Source organism: Lissotriton helveticus, chromosome 9 (genome assembly GCF_964261635.1).
Source record: "Lissotriton helveticus chromosome 9, aLisHel1.1, whole genome shotgun sequence".
NCBI lineage: Eukaryota > Metazoa > Chordata > Amphibia > Caudata > Salamandridae > Lissotriton > Lissotriton helveticus.
The window spans coordinates 1166303008-1166324325 of NC_136070.1; the positions used below are offsets into that span (position 1 = coordinate 1166303008).

A 21318-nucleotide genomic window follows, 5' to 3' on the forward strand; every position below is an offset into this window, starting at 1 on the left:
GCCAGACTGATCAAATAAGATCTTGTACATGAACCTGTTTTATCCATTACATTTGTACTGGTTTACCACTGCCAAGTGAGTCATTAGGTACTTGTCTTGCAAGAACTGCTGTCTTCTTCAACAACTTCTGACAGGCCCGCATTCAACTTTATTGCTGGAACCATTTTCCCAGTGATGAGATTACTCTTTTGTGATTCATTGTGAATCTTATCTTTATTTAAGCCTTTCAAAGCAACTAAAAGTGGATTTAATTAACTTTGAGATAGCATCTTTAGTTTGAGTAGCATCATCTGTAATTATTAAAGAATTTAAATTGTTAGAGTACATGTACTTTAGTGATACTCTAAAGATTGGATAATGTGTGTTTCCGTCTAGGGACCACTGTATCATCAAGTACACATGAGGACTGGCCACCCTTTAACTTATTCTACCTAGGAGATTAACATTTTCCGATGCAATCAAATGCTTGGTACAGCCCTTTTGGCTGCAAAGTGAGTTTATGATTTAGGGCTGAATACAAGTTGGGCATAGTCGTATGCCCATATGGAATAATGCTCCACCTGACCATTAATGGCCTTGGTGTTCCTACACCTCACGTTTTAAAGTGTGGGGAACACCGGACTAGATTTTGCTGGCTTGAAAAACAGGACATTAAAATATCTTCAAGTTTGGGCTGCAAAAGCAGCCCCGATTCAACCTCCAGTCCCCACATGAACTCTTACAATGGCAAGGGAGATGCACTGCATGCTCCCCATGCCCTACCACATGGCTTTTAAAGTTACACAAAGAAGTTTCTCACATGCATGTTTTGCCTCTTGTGTGTTTTTCCTTTTCATAAAATAGTCGAAATGGGATTCATTTCTTAGCTATTTCTTGTATTGGGGTTTAGGATTGGCACAGGGGTGGCACAAAGCAGCACTAAACATACACCACCAGCGGCATAGGGACAGCCGGGAGCAGGGTGCAAAATAAGGACCTGGCGCCCAATATTGTTCAATGGAGTTTCTTCTTTTGGAAGACAGGCTGAAGGAGGTGCACCGGAGGTTGCAGGAGGGAGACCAGCGACAGCAGATGTAAGTAGTGCTATAGGGGGTTGTAGGGGCACCGTCGGTTCAGGTCACCAAGGTCCAGGGGGTTTGGATGCAGCAGTGCTTTCCGAAGTTGGAGTCTTCTTACCGGAGCCAGCCACTGTCGGGGGGAGCCTCTGGATTTACACTGGAGGCTCCATTGTGGAGTCCAAGAGAGGTCAACCAATGTTGCACACAAGGTCAGGATCGCTGGGGACACTTCACTGCGCAGGTGAGCCACTCAGACTCGAGCCGTGGGCGTTGGGTGCAGAGTGGGCAGGAGTTGTGGCTCAGCCCTGATCCAATGTCATTGTAATTTGTTTCTTCTTGGACAGGTCCGTTGTCTGCTGTTGATTAGAGTCTTTATTGAAGGCAGCAGTCCTTCAAGGGTTTTCAAAGGTCGCTGACAGCAAGACAGGTCGCAGGTTCACAAAAGCTGGAGACAGGCCGGTAGGTCTGAGGCCAAGGCAGTCGTCGTCTTCTTGCTTTTTAGGACATCGCAGATACAGTTTCTAGGTCTGGAGGAGCCCTCTAAATACAACATTTAGGGGGTGTTTGAGATGGATCCAGTCCTTGTCCTCAGCAGGGAAAAGATCAGCAGGCAGCAGGGCAGCTCAGCAAAGCAGAGAAGCAGTTCCTTCAGAACAGTCAGCCAAGGCAGAGTGGCAATCCTTGCAGCACAGCAGTCTTTACTTCTGGCAGAGTTCTTCACAGGTCCAGTAGTGTACTGTCTTGGAAGGGTCAGAGCTCCAGTACTAATACCCAAATGGGCCTTTGAAGTGGGAGTGACTTCAAAGAAGGCCCTTATCTGCGGGGGGTAATCAGTTCTTTGTGTGGAACACAGGACAATACCTATTCAGAAGTAAGTGTCAACTCCCTCCCACTCTTCCTGCCCACAGAGAGCTATCAGAATGTAGATGAATGCAGATGAGTTCTCTGTCACACCCACCCTTCCTATGTTTGTGGCTGTCTGAAGGGAATGTACAAAGTATAGCTGTCACCCATCCTAGACTTGTATTGGAGACAGACGGCAGGGCACACACAGCAGTAAGAGCAGAGAAATGTTCACGTTTTCTGGTTGATAAAAGGGTTTGTGAACTAGATTATCAGTACTGGCATCTCTCTTTTGTTGTTTAGTTGATTAGGCTCAGCCTTACTGATTAGAGCCAGCCTTAGTTGTTTCTTGTTGTGATAGCGGGAATTATCCCGCGAGGCTCTGGTTGTGATATTCCACAAGTGTGGATTGTAAGAGGATTTGTACCCTTATCTTTTTCTAGGTGGTGGAGGTTTCCATTACTTCTTACCCACTTTTGATTGAACTTTTATTTTATGTTTTTGATTTTATTCACTTTAGCTCACATATTGTTTATACAGTGTCACTTAACATCTAAAAGGTTATGGCAGAGAAGGACACCTTTGCCTACAGCGAGGATCACATAAAGAACCTGTTGAGCGCTCCACCTATATTTTCCTCAGTTTCCCTCAGTGTATCAGCTACTTCACAAAATGAATCTGATAAACTACTAAGGCTAAAGAAAAAACAAATCAGAACTGACCTGCACGGCCACTTTCTACTACAGCATCTTCGAGCGGGTACCATCCCTGGAGGTTTACACATAAAAAACATCCCTGTATTATTTACAGAAGACCCTCTATTCAAAAAGGGATTTAGTTTCATTGAGACTAAGTGTAGTAGGGACCTGATGGTCCTTACTATTGAAACAGCGGCTAGGATTTCTAAAGACGAACTAGAGGAAATTGCTAAACTTGAGGCAGAAATAAGCAACAATCAAACAATCACAGATTCAAAAGCCCTACTAGAAAAAGTGGATAAAGAAATTCAAGAATTCAAAGATTATACCATCACACAAAAATCGAATCAATTTGAAAAGGATAAAAAAAACTTTTCCCTTGAGAACGTGTATCCCTTCCTACATGCGGACTTTTACACGAAGACGGACTCTAGACGCTACCTTTCGGACAACATTTTCGGATACATCTTCCTCTGGCGAAGATAGTGACAACAGCAATAGGAACCGGAAATGGAATCAAAACCAACAACCCCAGGGACAATCCTCCAATTCTTTTTTAGGAAGAGGCCAAACATGACCAAGGGCCAAAGTGAGATACACACAACCATGGGAGATGACGACACGCCGCCAACACTACAAAAACTAGCGGTATCTCCCATCTTCAATTTATCAAAGAAAATCCTAACGAAAGCGGAGGAAAGCGTTTTAGCTAAAGGACTTTCATTTGTACCGTCTAAAAGGACCGATTTCGTAAAAATGAAAACTGAATTCATTGAGTTTTGTCGCAAGCTACGCCTAACCATGTTTTTTTCTGATAATCCAGCCCCCATGCCTTCTGAAGTTACAGGACTCCGCAAAAAATCTACGTTTTGTCCACCAGGAAATAAAATACCCAAGGAAATCATCATATTTGAAAAAACGGTTCTCTCAGCTATTGCTGATATGGAGAAACAAAGGAAATTCGTTAAATTTAACATTTCCAAAGAAGAAACTAATGCTTAACCACCTTGAGAAATGACAACACAGTCACCATTAAACAAGCAGACAAGGGCGGCTCAATCGTTGTTTGGGATACCACCGATTATACCGCCGAAGTGATGAGACAGCTGAAAGATCAAGCCTGCTATCGTAAGATAGGGAAGGACCCGACGACCGATTTTCAAAATATACTTAAAGAAGGATTTGAACAAGGATTCGTGGGCCCTAAGGAACTGGAGTACTTACAAAATAAACATCCTAAAATACCCATGTTCTATGTTTTACCCAAAGTGCACAAAGACCTCACTAGGCCACCAGGAAGACCTATAGTGGCAGGATGCGACTCTCTACTTGAGCCAATAGCCAAGTATGTCGATTGTTTTTTGAAAGAGTTTATGGTCTGTGTTACGTCATATCTACAAGATACAACCGATTTCATCAATAAAGTAGAAATGATTGAGTTCAATAAAGGTAAGGATTTGCTGGTCACACTAGATGTGACAGCACTCTATACCCAAATACCCCAAGACGAAGCTGTAGCAGTAGTGGAACACTTTTTGAATTTAAGACCTAGACCGGTCCAAGTGCCTACAACATTTCTAGTGGATCTTGCCACATTCACACTGAAAAAGAACTACTTTTGCTTTGGAAACAAATTCTATCTCCAAGTCAAAGGAGTGGCTATGGGGTGTCCATTTGCCCCAGAACTGGCGGTATTGTTCATGTCCCTCTACGAGGACAAGTATGTCTACAACAACAATCCCTTTGCGGAATACATCATGACATGGCTGCGTTTTATAGACAACGTCTTTATGATCTGGACGGGTGGGGAAGAAACACTTACATCTTCCTTCAATTGGTTGAACGCAAGAACACCGGATATAAAATTCTGTATTTCACACTCAGAGAATAAAATTGCATTCCTTGACGTTGAGGTATTCCCAGCAGAAGGCAAACTAGCAACATCACGGATTGCAACAAGGCTTTACTTTTCTCCAGTAATCACCCTAGGAGCTTGAAGGAAAACTTGCCCTTTGGTCAATTTCTACGTGTACGTAGAAATTGTTCCTCCAACGAGGATTACAAGTTTCATGCGGAAAAGTTGGTTTCCAAATTGTGTGACAGGGGTTACCCCAAAAAACTTGTCCGCAGCGCAATGAAACGTGCCAGGTGGATACCCAGGGAAAGCCTTCTGGAACGTAAAAATAAAACGAAGTTAAAACGCCAAGTTTGCATTACCACCTACTGCCAAAATGCCAATAAACTTAAAAAAATCATTGGACAAAATTGGCACCTAATAAAGAATTTGGATGAAAGCCTGCATGCACCCCCGTTGTTCGCCTTCAAAAAAGAGAATAGCATAGCCAACTACGTTGTAAGAGCTGCTACCAAAAAAGAAAATCAACCCACTCTGAGACAAATGATGGGACTGACTCCTGTTGTTGGCCACCATAAGTGTGGCACATGTTTATGTTGTGACCTAACCATCGAGGGATCCTTATTTCAACATCACGGAATCTCATGGAAACATGAGACCTTTAGTAATTGCAAGTCTAAGTTTGTAGTCTACGGAGTCCTCTGTCCTTGTGGCCTCCTATATATCGGAAAAACCAATCAGGAAATTCGCCAGAGAATTTCCCAACACAAATCAAGGATAAAAAAGAAAGTTGAAACCGCACCCTTGGTTAACCACTGGAATCGACATAAACATCAGATAAATGATCTAAAATGGACCGTGATTTCAAAAGTGGAAAAGGACCAACGAGGTGGCGACTGGGATCTAAAACTCTCCAAACGAGAGGCACACCTCATTGTCAAGTTTAATACAGCAGTCACAGGACTGAATGAATTATCAGAAATTTATAAACTGTAGAACTCTATATACTGAATATATCTTTACCACATGGAATCCCTAACCTCTGTGCATGTCGTCACCTTTTAAGTGACAGGCCTCACATATTCATTTCCATTTCCACTGTTTGTTGCAAGAGCATACTTTGCTCCACGTTTGAGGAGCGTCTGATTACATAATAAGGCTTGGTACAGTGTGCCCGATTGAACTGAAGAGACACGACTATTCAGCACAGCGCTACGTATTAATGGTGAACCCAACACATGCGTGCACCGTTATTGAAGATTAAGACAGTGCCCTACAAGTGAGCATCGTTCCCTGACCAACCCACAGCATTAATGTGGTGAATATATACCCGCGATCTGTGCCTCTGCGCCACCTTGCTTCGCGCATACGCCAGCGAACAGGGTCTGAGTACATAGGAACACTACATATTGCAAACCGGACTGATCTGCGCATGCGCTAAGCGACTAGCGCCGGATCCCACGCCGAAGGATTAGGCGACTGGACGGACCCTTTCAACCTTGGTTAGTTTAGTTACGGAACTTCCCGATTTAATGTTGATATACCGGCTGGCGGGTCTATTGATTTTTAGCTTACCAGACCGTTCTATCCCCTTACAGTAAGGCGCCCGTGGTGGATTACTAAGATACCTTTGGGGAACCATACGGTGAAGATCGGATCAGGAATTCATAGCCTTGGGACTTCGGGTAAGATGCTTTCAATTTCACTAATTGTTGCACGACACACTCCACCGATCAAACTGGAATTTGGGACTTATTGTGCGCATTGTCCTACAGGTCCCGCGGCATTAAACTACATCATTCTTCTGCCATACAGGACACACTGATACCGAGGATCAAGGTAATTTCCTTGGACATTCCCGTCGGCTGTACCCAATACTTTTCCTCGAAGTAGACTCTTACACACATGTTCTTTTCTTATGATTTCACACAGGTTCTCTTCTTCTTTATTCATGAATTTGATCCCGTGGATAGATTCCAATTGGTAAGCTGTTTGGTTTGTATGGGTGTTGTAGCGCACTTCAGTGTTCCATCTTTGAAATCTGTATACATAGGTTCTTTTCCTTTCTTTCAGAATAACCTGGCCCTGAGGAGAATCCCACCGACAACTAGGGATTCGAAACGCGTAGGCCCCCCCCTGCTTTTTGTGTGCCTTTGGTTGTTCTAGTGCTATAATGCACTAGTTCTGACAACAGTACACTCACTTTTGTAAATATTTAGAAATAATTCATTTGTTTTGACCTAAAGGAGTGTATTATGTTGAATTGAATTTTTCAGAAACTTACAGCAGATTCATTACTTCCCCTACTGGTGTATTAACTCTCCAGTTTGTGTGAAGTATTCCAGTATGAATGTATGAATGTTTGTGGTATGACTGTGATATGGTTGATTTATGACTGATTCATTGACATTTTATCTTGTGCTGTGTCCTCATTTCTTCCCTTGTCACAAAATTTCTTTTGTGTTGACTATACCCAATAAGGTTTAAATTATTGTACCTTCCTTATGATATTTTGAGAATAAAAGAGCTATTTAATAGCACCTCCCAGTCTTGAAGTATATTTTTTTCTTGTTGATAAAAGGGTTTGTGAACTAGATTATCAGTACTGGCATCTCTCTTTTGTTGTTTAGTAAACACGTTCTAAAAGTGGCATTTCTAAAATAGTAATATTAAATCCAACTTTACTACTAAAGAGGATTTATCATTACCATGCCAAAGATATAAAACATGATTTAGCTATTCCTTTCTAATCAGGAATAAGCGCAATGCTAGCCTATAAGAGGGGTAGGCTTCACAGTAGTGAAAAACAAATTTGGGTGTTAGTCACTACCAGGATATGTAAAGATTAAAAGTACAAGCCCTACCTTTTAGTTACATGGCACCCTGCCCTTAGGGTGACTTCGGGCCTATCTTAAGGGTGACTTAATCTTAGGTGTGACTTATATGTAATAAAAGGGAAGGTTTAAGGTTTTGCAAGTTGTTTTAAATGCCAAGTCGAAGTGGCTTTAAACTGCACACACAGGCCCAGCAGTGGCAGGCTTGAGACAGCTTCTCAAACTACTTGTACGAATGGCACAATCACTGCTGCAGGCCCACTAGTAGCATTTTATTTAAAGGACCTGGTTATATGGTATTCCACTTTACAAGGGACTTGCAAGTAAATTAAATATGCCAAACAGGTGTAAACCAATTACACCATGTTTAGGGGAGAAGCACATGCACTTTAGCAGAGATTAGCAGTGGTAAAGAGCTCAGAGTCCTAAGGCCAATAATAAGAGGTCAGCAAAGAGTTTGAGGTAACCCTTCAGAGAGGTCCTTTTTCCAACAGATGTGTTACCTGTCAGCATGCAAAGACTGGAAGGAGGACACATGTGACCATGTGTCACATAGGAAAATCAGAACGTCTCGTATACATAGAATAACAAATTGGATTTGTTGAAATGCCTGTGAGCAATGGGTTAAGATGTATTCTAATGTTTGTTTGTTTAGTAGGTAGGCATAGGATATCTAACCAGAAGATGTGATACTATCACTGTAGCTTAGCTTGTATTGAGAGAGTAGATCCCTAGACTTATTTTGCCAACTTCTTTAGAATCAGACAGGGGGACTCATATTAGAAATGAAGTCATGAGAGTCATTTGCATGGCACTGAAAGTAGAGCAGAAATTCCATTATGGGTGTCATCCAGAAGCATCAGTAATTATAGAAAGTGCCTGAAAGCAAAGCTAGCCAAAGTGTGTGCGTCGAAAGCACTGAAATCGCCAGATTCTCTTCCATTAATTCTGTTGAGTATTAGGAGCACGCATAAGACTAGACGCTTGTCTCCTCATGAAGTCTTAATGGGATGAGCAATGAGGATTCCTGGTATTCCTTAATCCGCGCTTGTGATTATCACTGATGATATGATTTTGGATTACTGCACCAATTCGGCTAATCTTGCAAACTCCATCTCTCATCACCTAAATTTGGCTATACCCTCAACAAGTGAAGAACACTACCATGACCCTCAGCCTGGTGACTGGATTGTGGTGAGGAAGTATTTTTGAAAACCTTGCTTGAAACCTCGATAGAATGGACCTTACCAAGGGATTTTGGTGACAAATACTTCTGTGAAGTGTGGAGGGTTGCCACAATGGATCGATGCATCTCACTCAAAGAGAGTGAAGACTGCAGATGAAGTGATGGTGACACATACAACTAATTCACAAAGTCAGTCAATCTCAGGTTCGCTAGGTTGATCCAGAGGGGGGAAAACAAATCGTTCAAGAAGAATAACATCAACAACAAAAAGAGAAGCAAGGATATCATAAATCAAGTGAAGATGAGACAAGTGGAACAAGTCAGACTGACATTGGAAGTTTGATACAAGCTGATTGGTCTGAAGGTGTTAGGGGTTTAAAAGAGCATTATAAAAAGTTGACAGTTTGAAGAAAATTGGAGAAAAATCTGCTTTACTCTAAAATAGTTTTTACGATTTTCATTTTACTAGTTTTCATTGGCATATTAGTGAGTATGAATTATCTGGCTGGATATGCTTATGAAGATAACAATTATGTATATCATAGTAACACTCAAGAATTAGTAGATCAGGTATTACAGATTTTTCTATTTAGGAAAAATACTCATGTCAATCTGCATACAGAATAACAAAAGATTATGAATGTTGGTAACTGTTACGTATGTACTTACTGGCATACTTCTATTTCATAGGGGGAAATTTATTTTCAACTCTTTTTGAGTTATGGAATTTCTTGCACCATCTATTTGCCAATTCTGTTAGGACAAGTTCTACTGGAGGAGTATAAAATTGATTATGAGGTACCTTTTGATGAATTATCTGACATTACGATTTTGGCTTCAGGTAATGTAATGGACTTATTACTTTCAGGTTGGCGGAACTTGCGGAATTTCACTCCACGGAATTCCACAGAGTTACAGAAAAACTCAGCAAGATTCCATGAAATTCCGCCAACAGGCAGAACATATGCAGCTTGCACTGCAATTTAGCGCAGGTAGCACAAGCGGAGCTGACAATCAGAAAGAATGGCACCATGCATTACGCAAGAGCAAGCAGCCATTTGGGTTGATTTTGCTGCAGCTTGAGTAGAAAATCTACTCCAATTGCAACCCTTTGACCGCAACTGCTCGCGAACGCTGGTGACCGGCCACCCACGACCAAAATTGCGCTAGAGGGCAACAAATCCTGCTCGCCATCTTGCATATTCTGGAGCCTCGCTGGAGAAAAATTCTGCCACGCTGCGATTGGCAGAATTTAGCCAGAACTTTGCATCAAAGGAGTACAACGGAGTGGCCAAAAATCGGCCATTTCCATGAGCGGAATGGAATATTTTGCACATTACTGCTTATTACGCTACCTAAAGAAAGTCTTTATATAACTTATGAGAAGTATGTGTGTAGGTTGACTCATGTAGAGCATAACATTATTAGAAAATGTAATGAAAGGTGAGTGAAAACTGGTAGAAACACTACTGAACCAAAGGAGATTCTATTACAGGAAGCAGCAAGAGATTTAAAAATTCAAAGATACATCCTGGACTTTAAATTCATCAGGAGAAGAAAGAAGTTATATGCATGATGTGAGAAAAACATGATGAACTGGAAACTTCGGAGATGACTGGGACAAGTGAGTGCAGGTATAATTATATAGTTGACAAGAGATTATATGTTCGGTAAAAATCCAATACTTAGGGGCATTTATCATGTCTGTGGTAAAACAGCTTATTTTAACATTTCAAGTAATCGGGTAGCTTCCTGCTATCTTGAGTTACTCTTTCCAAGAGTGTATCATATAGGTGCGATGAATGAGATGAGTGAAACATGTTTGAAAAAAAGTGAACCATGTGTTTGGTCAAGTGCTTGTGGATATATTTGATGTGCAAACTGAACATGATCTACTTTGAAGGATCGTTAGGCTATTATTACTGCATGTGAATTCGTATTGGGTATGTTGATTCACAGTTCTGTCTGCGGGGCTGTGGAGAAGTGGGCACCTTCTTCCACATTTTGTGGGACTGCGCCAAGATCCGGGCATACTTGTCCAGCGTGGCGGACATAATGTCTGAGGTGGTTGGTGCTGAGGTTCCTCTGGAGGCCCGCTGGCACATCCTAAGAGTGACGAGTGATGTCACCTGGCCTAAGTAGGATAAGGCCTGGTTAGCAATGGCAAGCATGGTCGCCAAGAGGAATATAGCAAGATTGTGGGGTAGTAATGTGGTGCCAACAGTGGAAGAATGGGGAAACGATCAAGATTGGTGCCAAAGGGCTGAAAAAGTGATATATAAGAGTAGAGGGTGTCCCAAGAAGTGGGAAAAGATATGGGGAGCGTGGAGACTGTACAGGGGGGATTTCATGGATACCCAATCTGTCTCCACAACTAGCTGATATTGTGTATGAATTTGAAACTGAATATGCAGACCAAGATGTTCGTGGTGAATTCTGTGTATGTCTCTGTCGCTTGTATGTTCATTTACCATCAAATGTTGTACAGTGTGTACCTGTCTTAGAGCCTGTTATTTTAATAAAAAGATTTTTTTTTTTTAAATACCACATGTGAATTAACTAAAATGAATAAAGAGATAATAGCCAATAGAAAGTGGTGTGTGATGTGTAATAAAGGTCCAGCAATGCTGTACATCTGTGCATGATAAAAGCGTACCAATTAATGAATATATTAATAATATAACTAATATTTTGTATGAAACTAAATCCTTGGATGAGACAGTGCATGGAAAATGATCGATTCGTGGTTGAGTACAATTGAAAAGGCTAATGGTTTGGTGATGTGGTGGTGGCATATTAAAAAGGAAACTAACTCCTAATATTAAAATTAGTCTTAATCTAATTGGTCTATTTCTTCTATTAAACGTTTGAAAGTTTTCTGTACTCGATGACATCAAATCCCAAACTTACGATGAAATGAAAGCACTGGAGATGACAAACTTGAAGAACCCAAAATTGATGGCTGAATTATTGTAGAGAAGTGTGGTGTAATTTGTCATGATTTCAAATATCATTAGAGGGAGTAATTGACAGCATTGTATTCATTTGAAAATCATGTTTATGTACATGTGTTAACATAACTAGGCCACACAATTAATTTACGGGGCCTTTGGCCTGTTTGCACTGACAGATTAAATAAATGTGGCTTTTAAGGTTGCCTGAACAATTTTTTACATGCATGTTTTGTCCTCTTCTGTGTTTTCCCTTTTTATAAAATAGTCAAAATGGGATTTATTTCATGGTTGTTTCTTGTGTTGTATAAATCAGTGTGCCTCAAGAGGAAGCCATGTAGAGATGTTCTCGTATGTTGCTATAATCAAGGCTGGTGCTGTCTGCTGCCACAACTATATTAATATTCATTTTAATATGGTCTATTGTTTTGCCTGCTTCAATAGTGCAATGTAATTTCCCTTCTTTGTAGGTTTAAAGGGATCATTATCTCTCAATAATATAGGTGGCCCCTAAAGTAGCCTGCTTTATGAAGCACAATTTCAGCGATGTTGATTAGTTTACCTCATGTATCTTTGCTGGTACTGCCTTAAGATGCCACTTCACGTAATTTTAGGACTGCTGTTATCCACTTCTCTGAAACTATAAAATGTGCCTTTTCTAGGATTTGTGCCATATATCCTTAGACCTTCGTTAGATTCAGAGAATTAAGTTTAAAGCTCTCTGTCTTGTATTCAAAGATCTGCATGGGACGGGTCCTATTGCGCTACAGAGAAAGTTTGAGTGGTACGTCCCAGTTAGATATCTTCGCTCTGCTTCAGCTGGATTGGTCAAGGTAGCCAGATTTAGGAAAGCTAGAACTGGGGGCAGAACCTTCGCAGTTGCGGCGGCTAAACTGTGGAACGGATTGCCCCCGGAAGTAAGACATATTAGTGCGCTCTTACCCTTCAGGAAAAGGTTAAAAACTCTGTTATTTCCTAATGTTTAGTTGACATACTGTCTGCCACTGGTTGCCAATACCTTTTTGTTGCTTGCCTTCCCATTGTGTACTTTGAGTTTTTCTCAGCGCCAGGATGCCGTAAGGTGATAGAGCGCTCTACAAATTAAATAAATAAATAAATAAATAAATTCATGCAAGAATTCTTTGCAAATTTCTATGATGGCAGACTCTGTGATAATCTGTTTATTTGATTTATGCTTGGAGGTTTCCTTGCTTCCATTCCGAGCAGGTCCCATGTCGACTGTTATCTGACTTTATAATTAGACTTTTGCCTCTGGATTGATGGTCTCCATGTTAGACTATTAGCAGATTTTTTTGTTTCCCTAGACTTACGACCTGAGTAGATTAGTTAAATACTGAACTATATTTGGTTATGGCCAATTACTTTCAGTTATGTACCCTTGCAATTGGCTTTATTTCTATCCATTATAGGTGCTGATTTGAATTTAAGTAACTACTTTTTGTCTTCTGTAATGAGTAATAATATTTGAATAAACCTTTATGATTTTGACTTTGAATTTTGTCGTTCAAGGTTTTCTTTATTTGTTCAAGGGCCCCCATCCTTTGGAACTCCTGCTGCCCAGCTCCTGAGCATCAGCCCTGTAAATTTATTAGTGAATGTGCCAACATTGTCAATGCCCTATTATCGCATGTCATAGCCAACTCTAAAAATGCCCATTATAGAACTACTTCCAAACTATTTGGTGTCTAATGTATTATGTTTTAATAGGAATTGAGTGCTCATCTGGCTAGCCTACAAACTCTGACCCAGTCTTTAATGTTTGCATCTGCACTTACCCATTCAAATGGTGCTAATTATAGGGGGAATCTGGAAAACTGTAAGTGAGCTGCAACTGTGCACATCCAAGTAATTCTCAACACGCCCATAGGTAGATAAGTCTTAAGAGAAATCATGCAGTACAATGACGAAGGCAGTCCTTTGTATGCTACACTTACATAGTTTACTTGGCAAGTGTATGCTTCACTTATAATGCGGGACACCTTCATTTATACTGCAAATAGGATACAGTTATGCTAAATAATGAAAAAACGAGCTGAAGCATAATACTTTTGGTTTTCTGTTTACATGGGCAACCAAAGGTGCATCTTATTACGCTGAATTTAAAGAGCCAGAACAGTAGAGCAAATTTGGACGATTTAATTTCCTTATGATACTTGTACAGTGATTACAATATTAATTTCAATTTGGTAGACATGCTGATTGGTATACAATAAACAGTTATTTGTTAACATAATATATAGTTATGACTACAAAAAAGACAGTGTGACTCTTATGAACTCATACATTAAAACAATATGCTCTTAAAATACTTTTTCCATCTGTACCATCCACGGAACTTGCTATGCTCACAAAATCACAAACCACAGATGAAACACCTCTGTTGAGAAAAAAAATAAAGATGCATTAGTGCTTTTTTTCAAATTATGCAGGTAGACATTGTTTGTATATACATCAATGGACTCAAATTTCTTTGTTTCAAATGTACAATGTATTGCCTACTTGCAAACTACCTAACAAGACAATACACTAGATCAGTGGTTCCCAAACTTTTTTGACCCGTGGCTCCCTTGACCTAATTGGCAGTTGGCCGTGGCTCCCCACCATTTTTTTACCGCAGACAGGGGTGGCGCGGCGCACACTTTGGGAACTAACTTGTTCCTAAACCATGGCAGTGCCACAGACTACTACGCTACATAGTAATCCTTGCACATTGATAAGATGTGTAAAAACACAGCTTTGATATTCTGTAAAGCTCGTCATACAAGTATCACTGGAGACTCAACTCCTATAAGAAGCTTAAATAAATAAGGCAGCATCATATCTGGATATACCTTAATTAGAAATCCCCAAGCAATAGCCAGGTGTCATCAAATGTCCTTACACAAACATAGGCCCTTAACAACCAGAAAGGGAACTGGAACTTTCTGAAAAGTAGCACTGCAACACCAGTACAGGCCAAAATCATGAAAAGCAACAGTCTTATACAAAGTTTTTTTTCTATTCATTTTTTTCATGTCTCACCTACCGACAGCTTTTAGCTGTCATTTATCTTAAGATCTATATTACACAATAACGAAACTGAGCGTAGTCTATGGGTCAGACCACTGTTCATGAATGGTTTGCTTTCTTGTCCATCTTGTTTACTTGCTTCTTATTCAATGGCTTTCCATCCACCTAGGTTTGTTCCGCCATTGGTACATAGGGTCTGTATCATCCTTTTGATATGATGACTTGCATACTTTTTCTACTTCTAACATTCAGGGAACTATTTTTCTTTTTCTAGCACTCCATGGGCGTGCAGGTGTTTTCCTCTCCTCGATGTGCTATTTCCTACTAGCATCCCTGCCTCCTTTGCTCTCCGTGTTGCTCTTTCCAGTTCCCCCAGGCTGTCAGATCATCTGTTGCTTCTCCTGCTCTCTTTGTCCCACTTTGCTTTTAAATGTTTATTCTTGCATGTACGTACATGCCTCATCAAGCTGCAGTGGGCACTACTGCTTTTTTTTGCTGACACGGTCTAGCATCAACAAAGCATTTTAACAAAAAACAAAGCATTTTAGCAATGTAGTTCCTTCTGCAGAAGCGGTTCAGCAGCGGCAACCAGCACTGACAAAATCTAAAGGTCGGATGACAAAATCTAAAGGCAAATCATATTGGCTTTGGCAATACCCGATTTGTTTATTGCTTCCTCCCCTGATACTCCACAATGTCATGATATAGTAGAGCCTCTGTAATAAATATCATATACATCAACATCAGTTTTGTTTGAAAGCACTTCACGCACATACCCCCAACTATCTCTAGACAACAAACATAAGAAAGCAGGAAGACTCCATTATTTAGAAATCGCCAGTGCTCCGTGCAATGTAAACAACTGGCTAGAAAATAAACGCCAAATGTAATTGTGCAACTCCCCATTTGCCCCACCCCAAAACACATACCTTCCTAACCCGGTCGGCACCTGTTCAATCTCTTCCTTTAGGCAGCTACAGTTTTAGTCCTTTCGCCCGCCGTAACTCACTGAGCTCTTAATTGAGCCATTTAAATGCAGAGGGTGAGGGCACTTTCAGCACAAAGGAGCCACATCCTGGGCAGCGGCGCGGCGCCCCTGGCTTCTCATCACGGCGCACCGGGGCGCCGCGGCGCACACTTTGGGAACCACCGCACTAGATGTATATACCAGTAGTTTGGAGCCTATTCACGCACTGCACTTTGTAGTATGTTTAACAGTACTACAAAAGTATTACTCATGCATCACAAAATGCTATTCACAAACGTACCTGCAGAAACCTACACCCCTCCAATCTTTAATGTTCAAGGTATCTGTCTCATAAGCAGACATCTCTGCACACTGAGGTATACGTTTTAGGGGTTCATCCGATCTCGTAAGGAAAGCATCCAACCGAATCCGGAATGCTTTCCGTACGGCTCGGAGTGCTGGAGTCCGACCGAGCGAGTACGAGGCTTATGGACTCAGTTCACTTGGACTCCCATTGTACTCTATGAGAGCCTGTATACTGAAAGTGTACACAAGCTCCCATAGCAAAAAAAGGTGGGTGGGGAAAACGTACACCCTGTGGCGGGCACCCCATGGTGCCCACCACATGCTTGCTTGGTGCATGCTTGGTTCAGGGGGACCCATGGGCACCCCCTTGACCGATTCGGAGGGCCCCCCGAAGTCCGAGTCTGACAGCTGTTTCGTCTCGCTGAGACAGAGTCGATACGGCTGTCCGAATGGTGCATCGTACTCGCTCGTTCGGAATCCAGCTCCATTGCGCAGCACGATTCAGCTAGGAACGAGTCATACGGACAGGATCGGGTACGGAAACGATTCTGTCGACGCGGACGAGATCTTTGCATCGTACTTGGTAGTTCGGACCTGTGTACGATTTGGTCGGAAACAAGGGCTACGAATCGGATCCGGGAAAGACTAATCTGACTCGGAGGCCTTCCGAACGACATTGGAATCAGGCCCTTAGTAGTAATTGCGTGAGGAACCTGGGCGAGTGACTGGAAAATAGGGAATACTTGCTATTCAATGGAAGGATATAAAGAAGGGATAAAGAAAGGTTTAAGGAAGGACATGCATATTTAATCTCCCACCCACTGAAGTGTCAGCTCACTGCTATTCACAAACTGCACCTTTAAAGTTACTATAGGCAAACTAATCCCAAAAATAGTAACAAATATACACCAGCTCAGCCTTGGAGTAAGTCCAGCACCACATATGGCCACTCACAGGTATAGCAACCTACTCCCTTAGACAATAATGGAGGCAGGGACCTAAAATATAACCAATTGATTAAATCAAATTATTTTGAAATATATATATATATATATATATATATATATATATATATATATATATATATATATACACACACACACACACACATATATATACACACACACACACATGTATGCACACACACACATCTATAGTTATATTAATATAACATTTATTAAATTTAATTAATCTTTTTACAAAAATATAAAACAATTTTATAAACATTTTGTAAATTTTTATGTACATTAAAAATTAAAATAGTTAAGTGTGATTATTTTTAACATTATGTTTATTAAATAGTGTTTGTAAGCTAAATATATGTTAATATAGTAATTACTTTATACACTTTTAAGTTAATGTGCTGTAAATTTAATTGTATATGTTCTAGGTTTAAAATAAATATTCCAAATAAATTTATGTTAATATTTTAAATTAAAATATTTATAATTTGTTTTTAGCTTAATCAACTTTATTCTTTTTTGCTATACTTCAGGAGCTAATTTACATGTGTACCTTTGTGAATAGGTCACTTATCTTGGAAAGGTTTAACAAACTATCAATGTATACATGCAGAATGACCAACATCACTAGTCCTTAAATTAAGAATTGTAATGGACAGAACTCAATTTTTATTTTCTTGACAGTTCCTTGCATCAACGTGCTGCACAAAATTAAATGCACTTGAAATAATTTACTCTGAGCTTATTTGGTTAAATGTACATTTTATGTAATTAATACATACAAACAATCCTACATTATCAACATTCAATTTGATTTGGTTGTTTCTCCCATTTTGAATTGTATTACATTTGTATTTATTTGTAATTTAATTTATCAGTACTACATATAATTTTGTCATGACCCAAATCCTACTAAAACATTTCTTCACAGCAAGTTTGTAGCACTACAATATTTTAACTCGTTTTGCATTATTTATGACCTTTAAGCAGCAACAAACGCATCACCTTCCCCAGTCACATTCATAGGAAATTCTCTTCTTTTCACGATTGGTGTAGTGGCACATTTGCACTACTAGGGAAAAGTTGTGTAAATGATCTTGTTAGACCATGTGGCTTTTGGTTAGTAAATATCACGTTTTGCACCTACATTCCAAAGCTGGATAATGTCACTTTGCCTACGGGTGCAAAAAGGACACACTGAGAATTCTGTCGGTTGGGGTTCTCCGCCTGAGAAAAGATGTGCAAATAAATAGCCTTGTTCATCGTAAAGCCTCACAAGAAAATGTCACTACATCTGAATACAACTGTTTTGCTTATGCATTTTATTTGCTGATGAGAAGAGTATGGCTCATGGAGACTGTAGGAAAATAAAGTGTTCTGGATGAAAAACCTTACTATTAGACAGCTGTTTCTCACACTGCAATGCAGAAAGCATTAGCGGGATCTGCAACTGTGCGTCCTGTATTAAAAGTCGACAGTAGGAATAAGGTAGGAATTAGGTATAAGTTACACATCCTGAAGCCTATTTACAAAGGCACATGTGTATAGTTAACTGAGACCCACTGGTGTAACTCTAAACTTTTTAACTATTCCCCATTTCTGAGTGTAGATTTACACCTAGGTCTCCACCCCCCTCAAATCAAGGAACGGAGGTGTCGATCTCCACCACAGAGACAAAATTCATTTTTATTATTCTGTAAATTGTAAATATAGAATTTTAACCTATACCTAATGAAATAAAATGTTTCATATTAACTCAAATTAAGCGTACATTTAATATTTAATTCATTTAAATATATTAATTTAATGAATAAACAATACTTTTAAACAATAATAAAAAGGGAATTTCACTGTCATTACCATTGTTTTATTTAATATGTAGTAAATGGTCTTAAAATTATGTTCAATGTCTTGATTAAAGGTTTAAATGTTATTTAGAATTACGTTTTATTATACATTTTTAAATAGCCAGATAACGCTAATAATTAGATGTCATTTTATGTGTGTGTGTGTATAGATATACATGTGTAGTGATAGCTAGGTCAGAGTTTCATAGGAAAATCATGTTTTATTTTGCTAAATAACTTTGATGAAGTTTTACAAATCTGCATGAAACATTCCAAAAAAGTTCAACCAGCTCAGCTATGTCATGGACGTTTTAAGCCTAACGGTCAAGTGGGGTCAACGTAATGGGGGGTGAAGGTCCTGATTCTAATAAAAAACTTTGCTCACCGATACAGAAAACTCAGCGGATGGAATTAAACAAAATTTGGCAAAAATTCAGAACTTTACTCTGAAAACATGTTTTTCTGTGATTTTGGGGTAAATTAATTCAACTGTTATTGAGAAATTGTGTTTAAAGAGGTGCTCGGGTTAGGCTTAAAGAGATAAAAAAGTTAAGTATATCTAGATGGTTGGTCCCATGAGCCTCCTGTGGTACTGAATTTTTTTTAAAAAGGGCAGCTGATTGGCCAAGAAAGTTTTACCCCCGTCGGCCATTTCTGTACCACAGAAACAGGAACAGTCCTGCAGTACTGAGCGATCTGACTGGCTTACCGTGACTCAGAAGAAATTGTTGCATCTAACATTGCAGGACTTGGGGACTTGATCCCTGTGTCCTGCAAAAGTTGGGGGAAATAATGTAAGTGGGTATGGTAGGGACACCCTGCCCTCTGGCACTTGTAGGGGTAGGGGGAACCCAAAGGAACCCCACCAAAGGCCAATATATTAAAAACTAATTTGTAATGTGGTACATTTGTGGGAACTGTAGTTCAAGCTTCATCCGCATACTGCTGTACAAGATTCCTCAGAGAAGACACAGACTGCAATCCTTCATTCTTATGAAAACAAGTGAAACCACTTTTAGCTATGTGAAGATGCACGTGGTACATGTTGGAGGGATATATCATGGTTTCATGATCAATAGGATCAAATGATGCAGACAGATCAGAAATTACCAACAGTGCTATTTCTTCCTCACCTGCTTCTAAAAACAGCTGCTGTTATGACCTATACCCATCTCTTCCCACAACCTACTCCACTCCTGTCTTCTTTCTTTTCCCTCTTTCCCTTCATCAATGCACCCCCCTTTGGCCCAACTATTCCTTTCTCTGTTGTCTCTTTCCTCTCTCCATCAGTATCTCTTTCTGTCACTCCAACTTTGCCCCCTCTCTTTAACTATCTTGTTTTCTCTCTTCCATTTCCCCTTCTTACTTTCATTTTTCTTAATTGATCTCGTCTATCACTCTACTGCCATCTTCTCTTGCTTGCTCTTTCTGTCTCTGTTTCTGATTCCCTCTCTACAGATAATCGTAAATAACATTAAAGCAGCACCATGATTGGGTGGGCGGGAGAAGCCATCACTTCATTTAAGAGCTGGGGCTGTATCTGTGCTCCCTACAGCTTCATGACAACACGGATTGCAGAGGCATGCACTGTGGATGTTTGATTGGCCAAGGCAAGACACTGTTCAACCTGACTGAATGCACATTTCAGTTACACAGCCTTGGCTCATTGTCCCAATCAATCCTCTAGCTGACACTTGAGCAATCTGCTGAGTGCAGACTGCATCACTGTGAAGGAAAGTACTGTGGTCCGTCCTATAAAGGAATGACTGAATGATTGGTAGTATGAAAAATAACATTAATTGGGGAAATACATTTTAATAAGATACGACTGTAATATAAAATAATATACATTCATCTGTCTGGTATATGGAGAGTTGAATATGGGGGGGGGGTATGCCCCAATGCCCCTAAGGCTTTGCATTCACTGCTTGACACTTGTAGAACTATTTCTCTTGGCATGGTCGAAGTGGGCAGAGATAGCCCTAAAAATAAAATACTGCCTGCAACTAACCGCCATTGAAGATGTACTCTACACTTGTGAGAGAGGCAAAATAAAAGAAATGTGGGTTGTAAAAATTAGAGTTTCTTCCCAATACAGCACCCTTAAGGGTGTGATGCAGTCTTTGTCATTCAAAATACGTGGCCTCTATAAAATAGATGCAAATATGAAACAAGGATGATATGTACTAAAAAGAAAGGTATCTATGACAGAGACCACGGTAGTTGTTGAATACCATACAATCAAACTTAAGTGCTCCGGGAACCTGTTGTATTTCAGAATACAGAGTAGAAAATATAATGAGCCAAAATATGAGGACTGAATATCAAGGAACAACATTTTGAGACAATGAGTGCAAGTAGGTAAGTATAGATTTTCTTGTCCTAATTCCATGTCTATTTTCAGTGACGATGTACATTGTCCAGGTACATATATGTGAAGTTCAGTACAGTAAACCAATAAGTTGGAGCTATTTTGATGTTTATGGGAATGTTGTTCTAGACCATGAGCATGCAGGTGTTATGTTATATTGATTTGTATAGCGCACTAGTCACCTGAGAGAGTATCCAGGCGCTTGGGCAGGTGTGTAGGTTTGTGTTCCACAAGCTGCTTATACGCAGAGCTAGGTCTTCAGCTTCTTGTGGAACTCAAGAAGTGAGGAGAAGGCTCTGATGTGATGAAGGAGATTGTTCCATGTCTTGGGTGCCATGTAGGAGAATGAACAACCTACACTTTTGCGGATGTGGGGAATGTGTGCGAGTGAGAGTGAGGCAGAGTGTAGG

General features: G+C 40.1%; 1 protein-coding gene across 1 annotated transcript in view; it reads right to left on the bottom strand.

Annotated features, from left to right (window-relative positions):
• Positions 1-13489: 13489 nt before the first annotated feature.
• The window catches only part of FBXW12 (F-box and WD repeat domain containing 12), a 171141-nt gene continuing 163312 nt past the window's right edge, over positions 13490-21318 (bottom strand). The window contains exon 10 of the mRNA XM_078661627.1: positions 13490-13823. Within this exon, the coding sequence (XP_078517753.1) occupies positions 13724-13823 (100 nt within the window). The 3' untranslated portion in view covers positions 13490-13723. The remainder of the gene's footprint in view (positions 13824-21318) is intronic.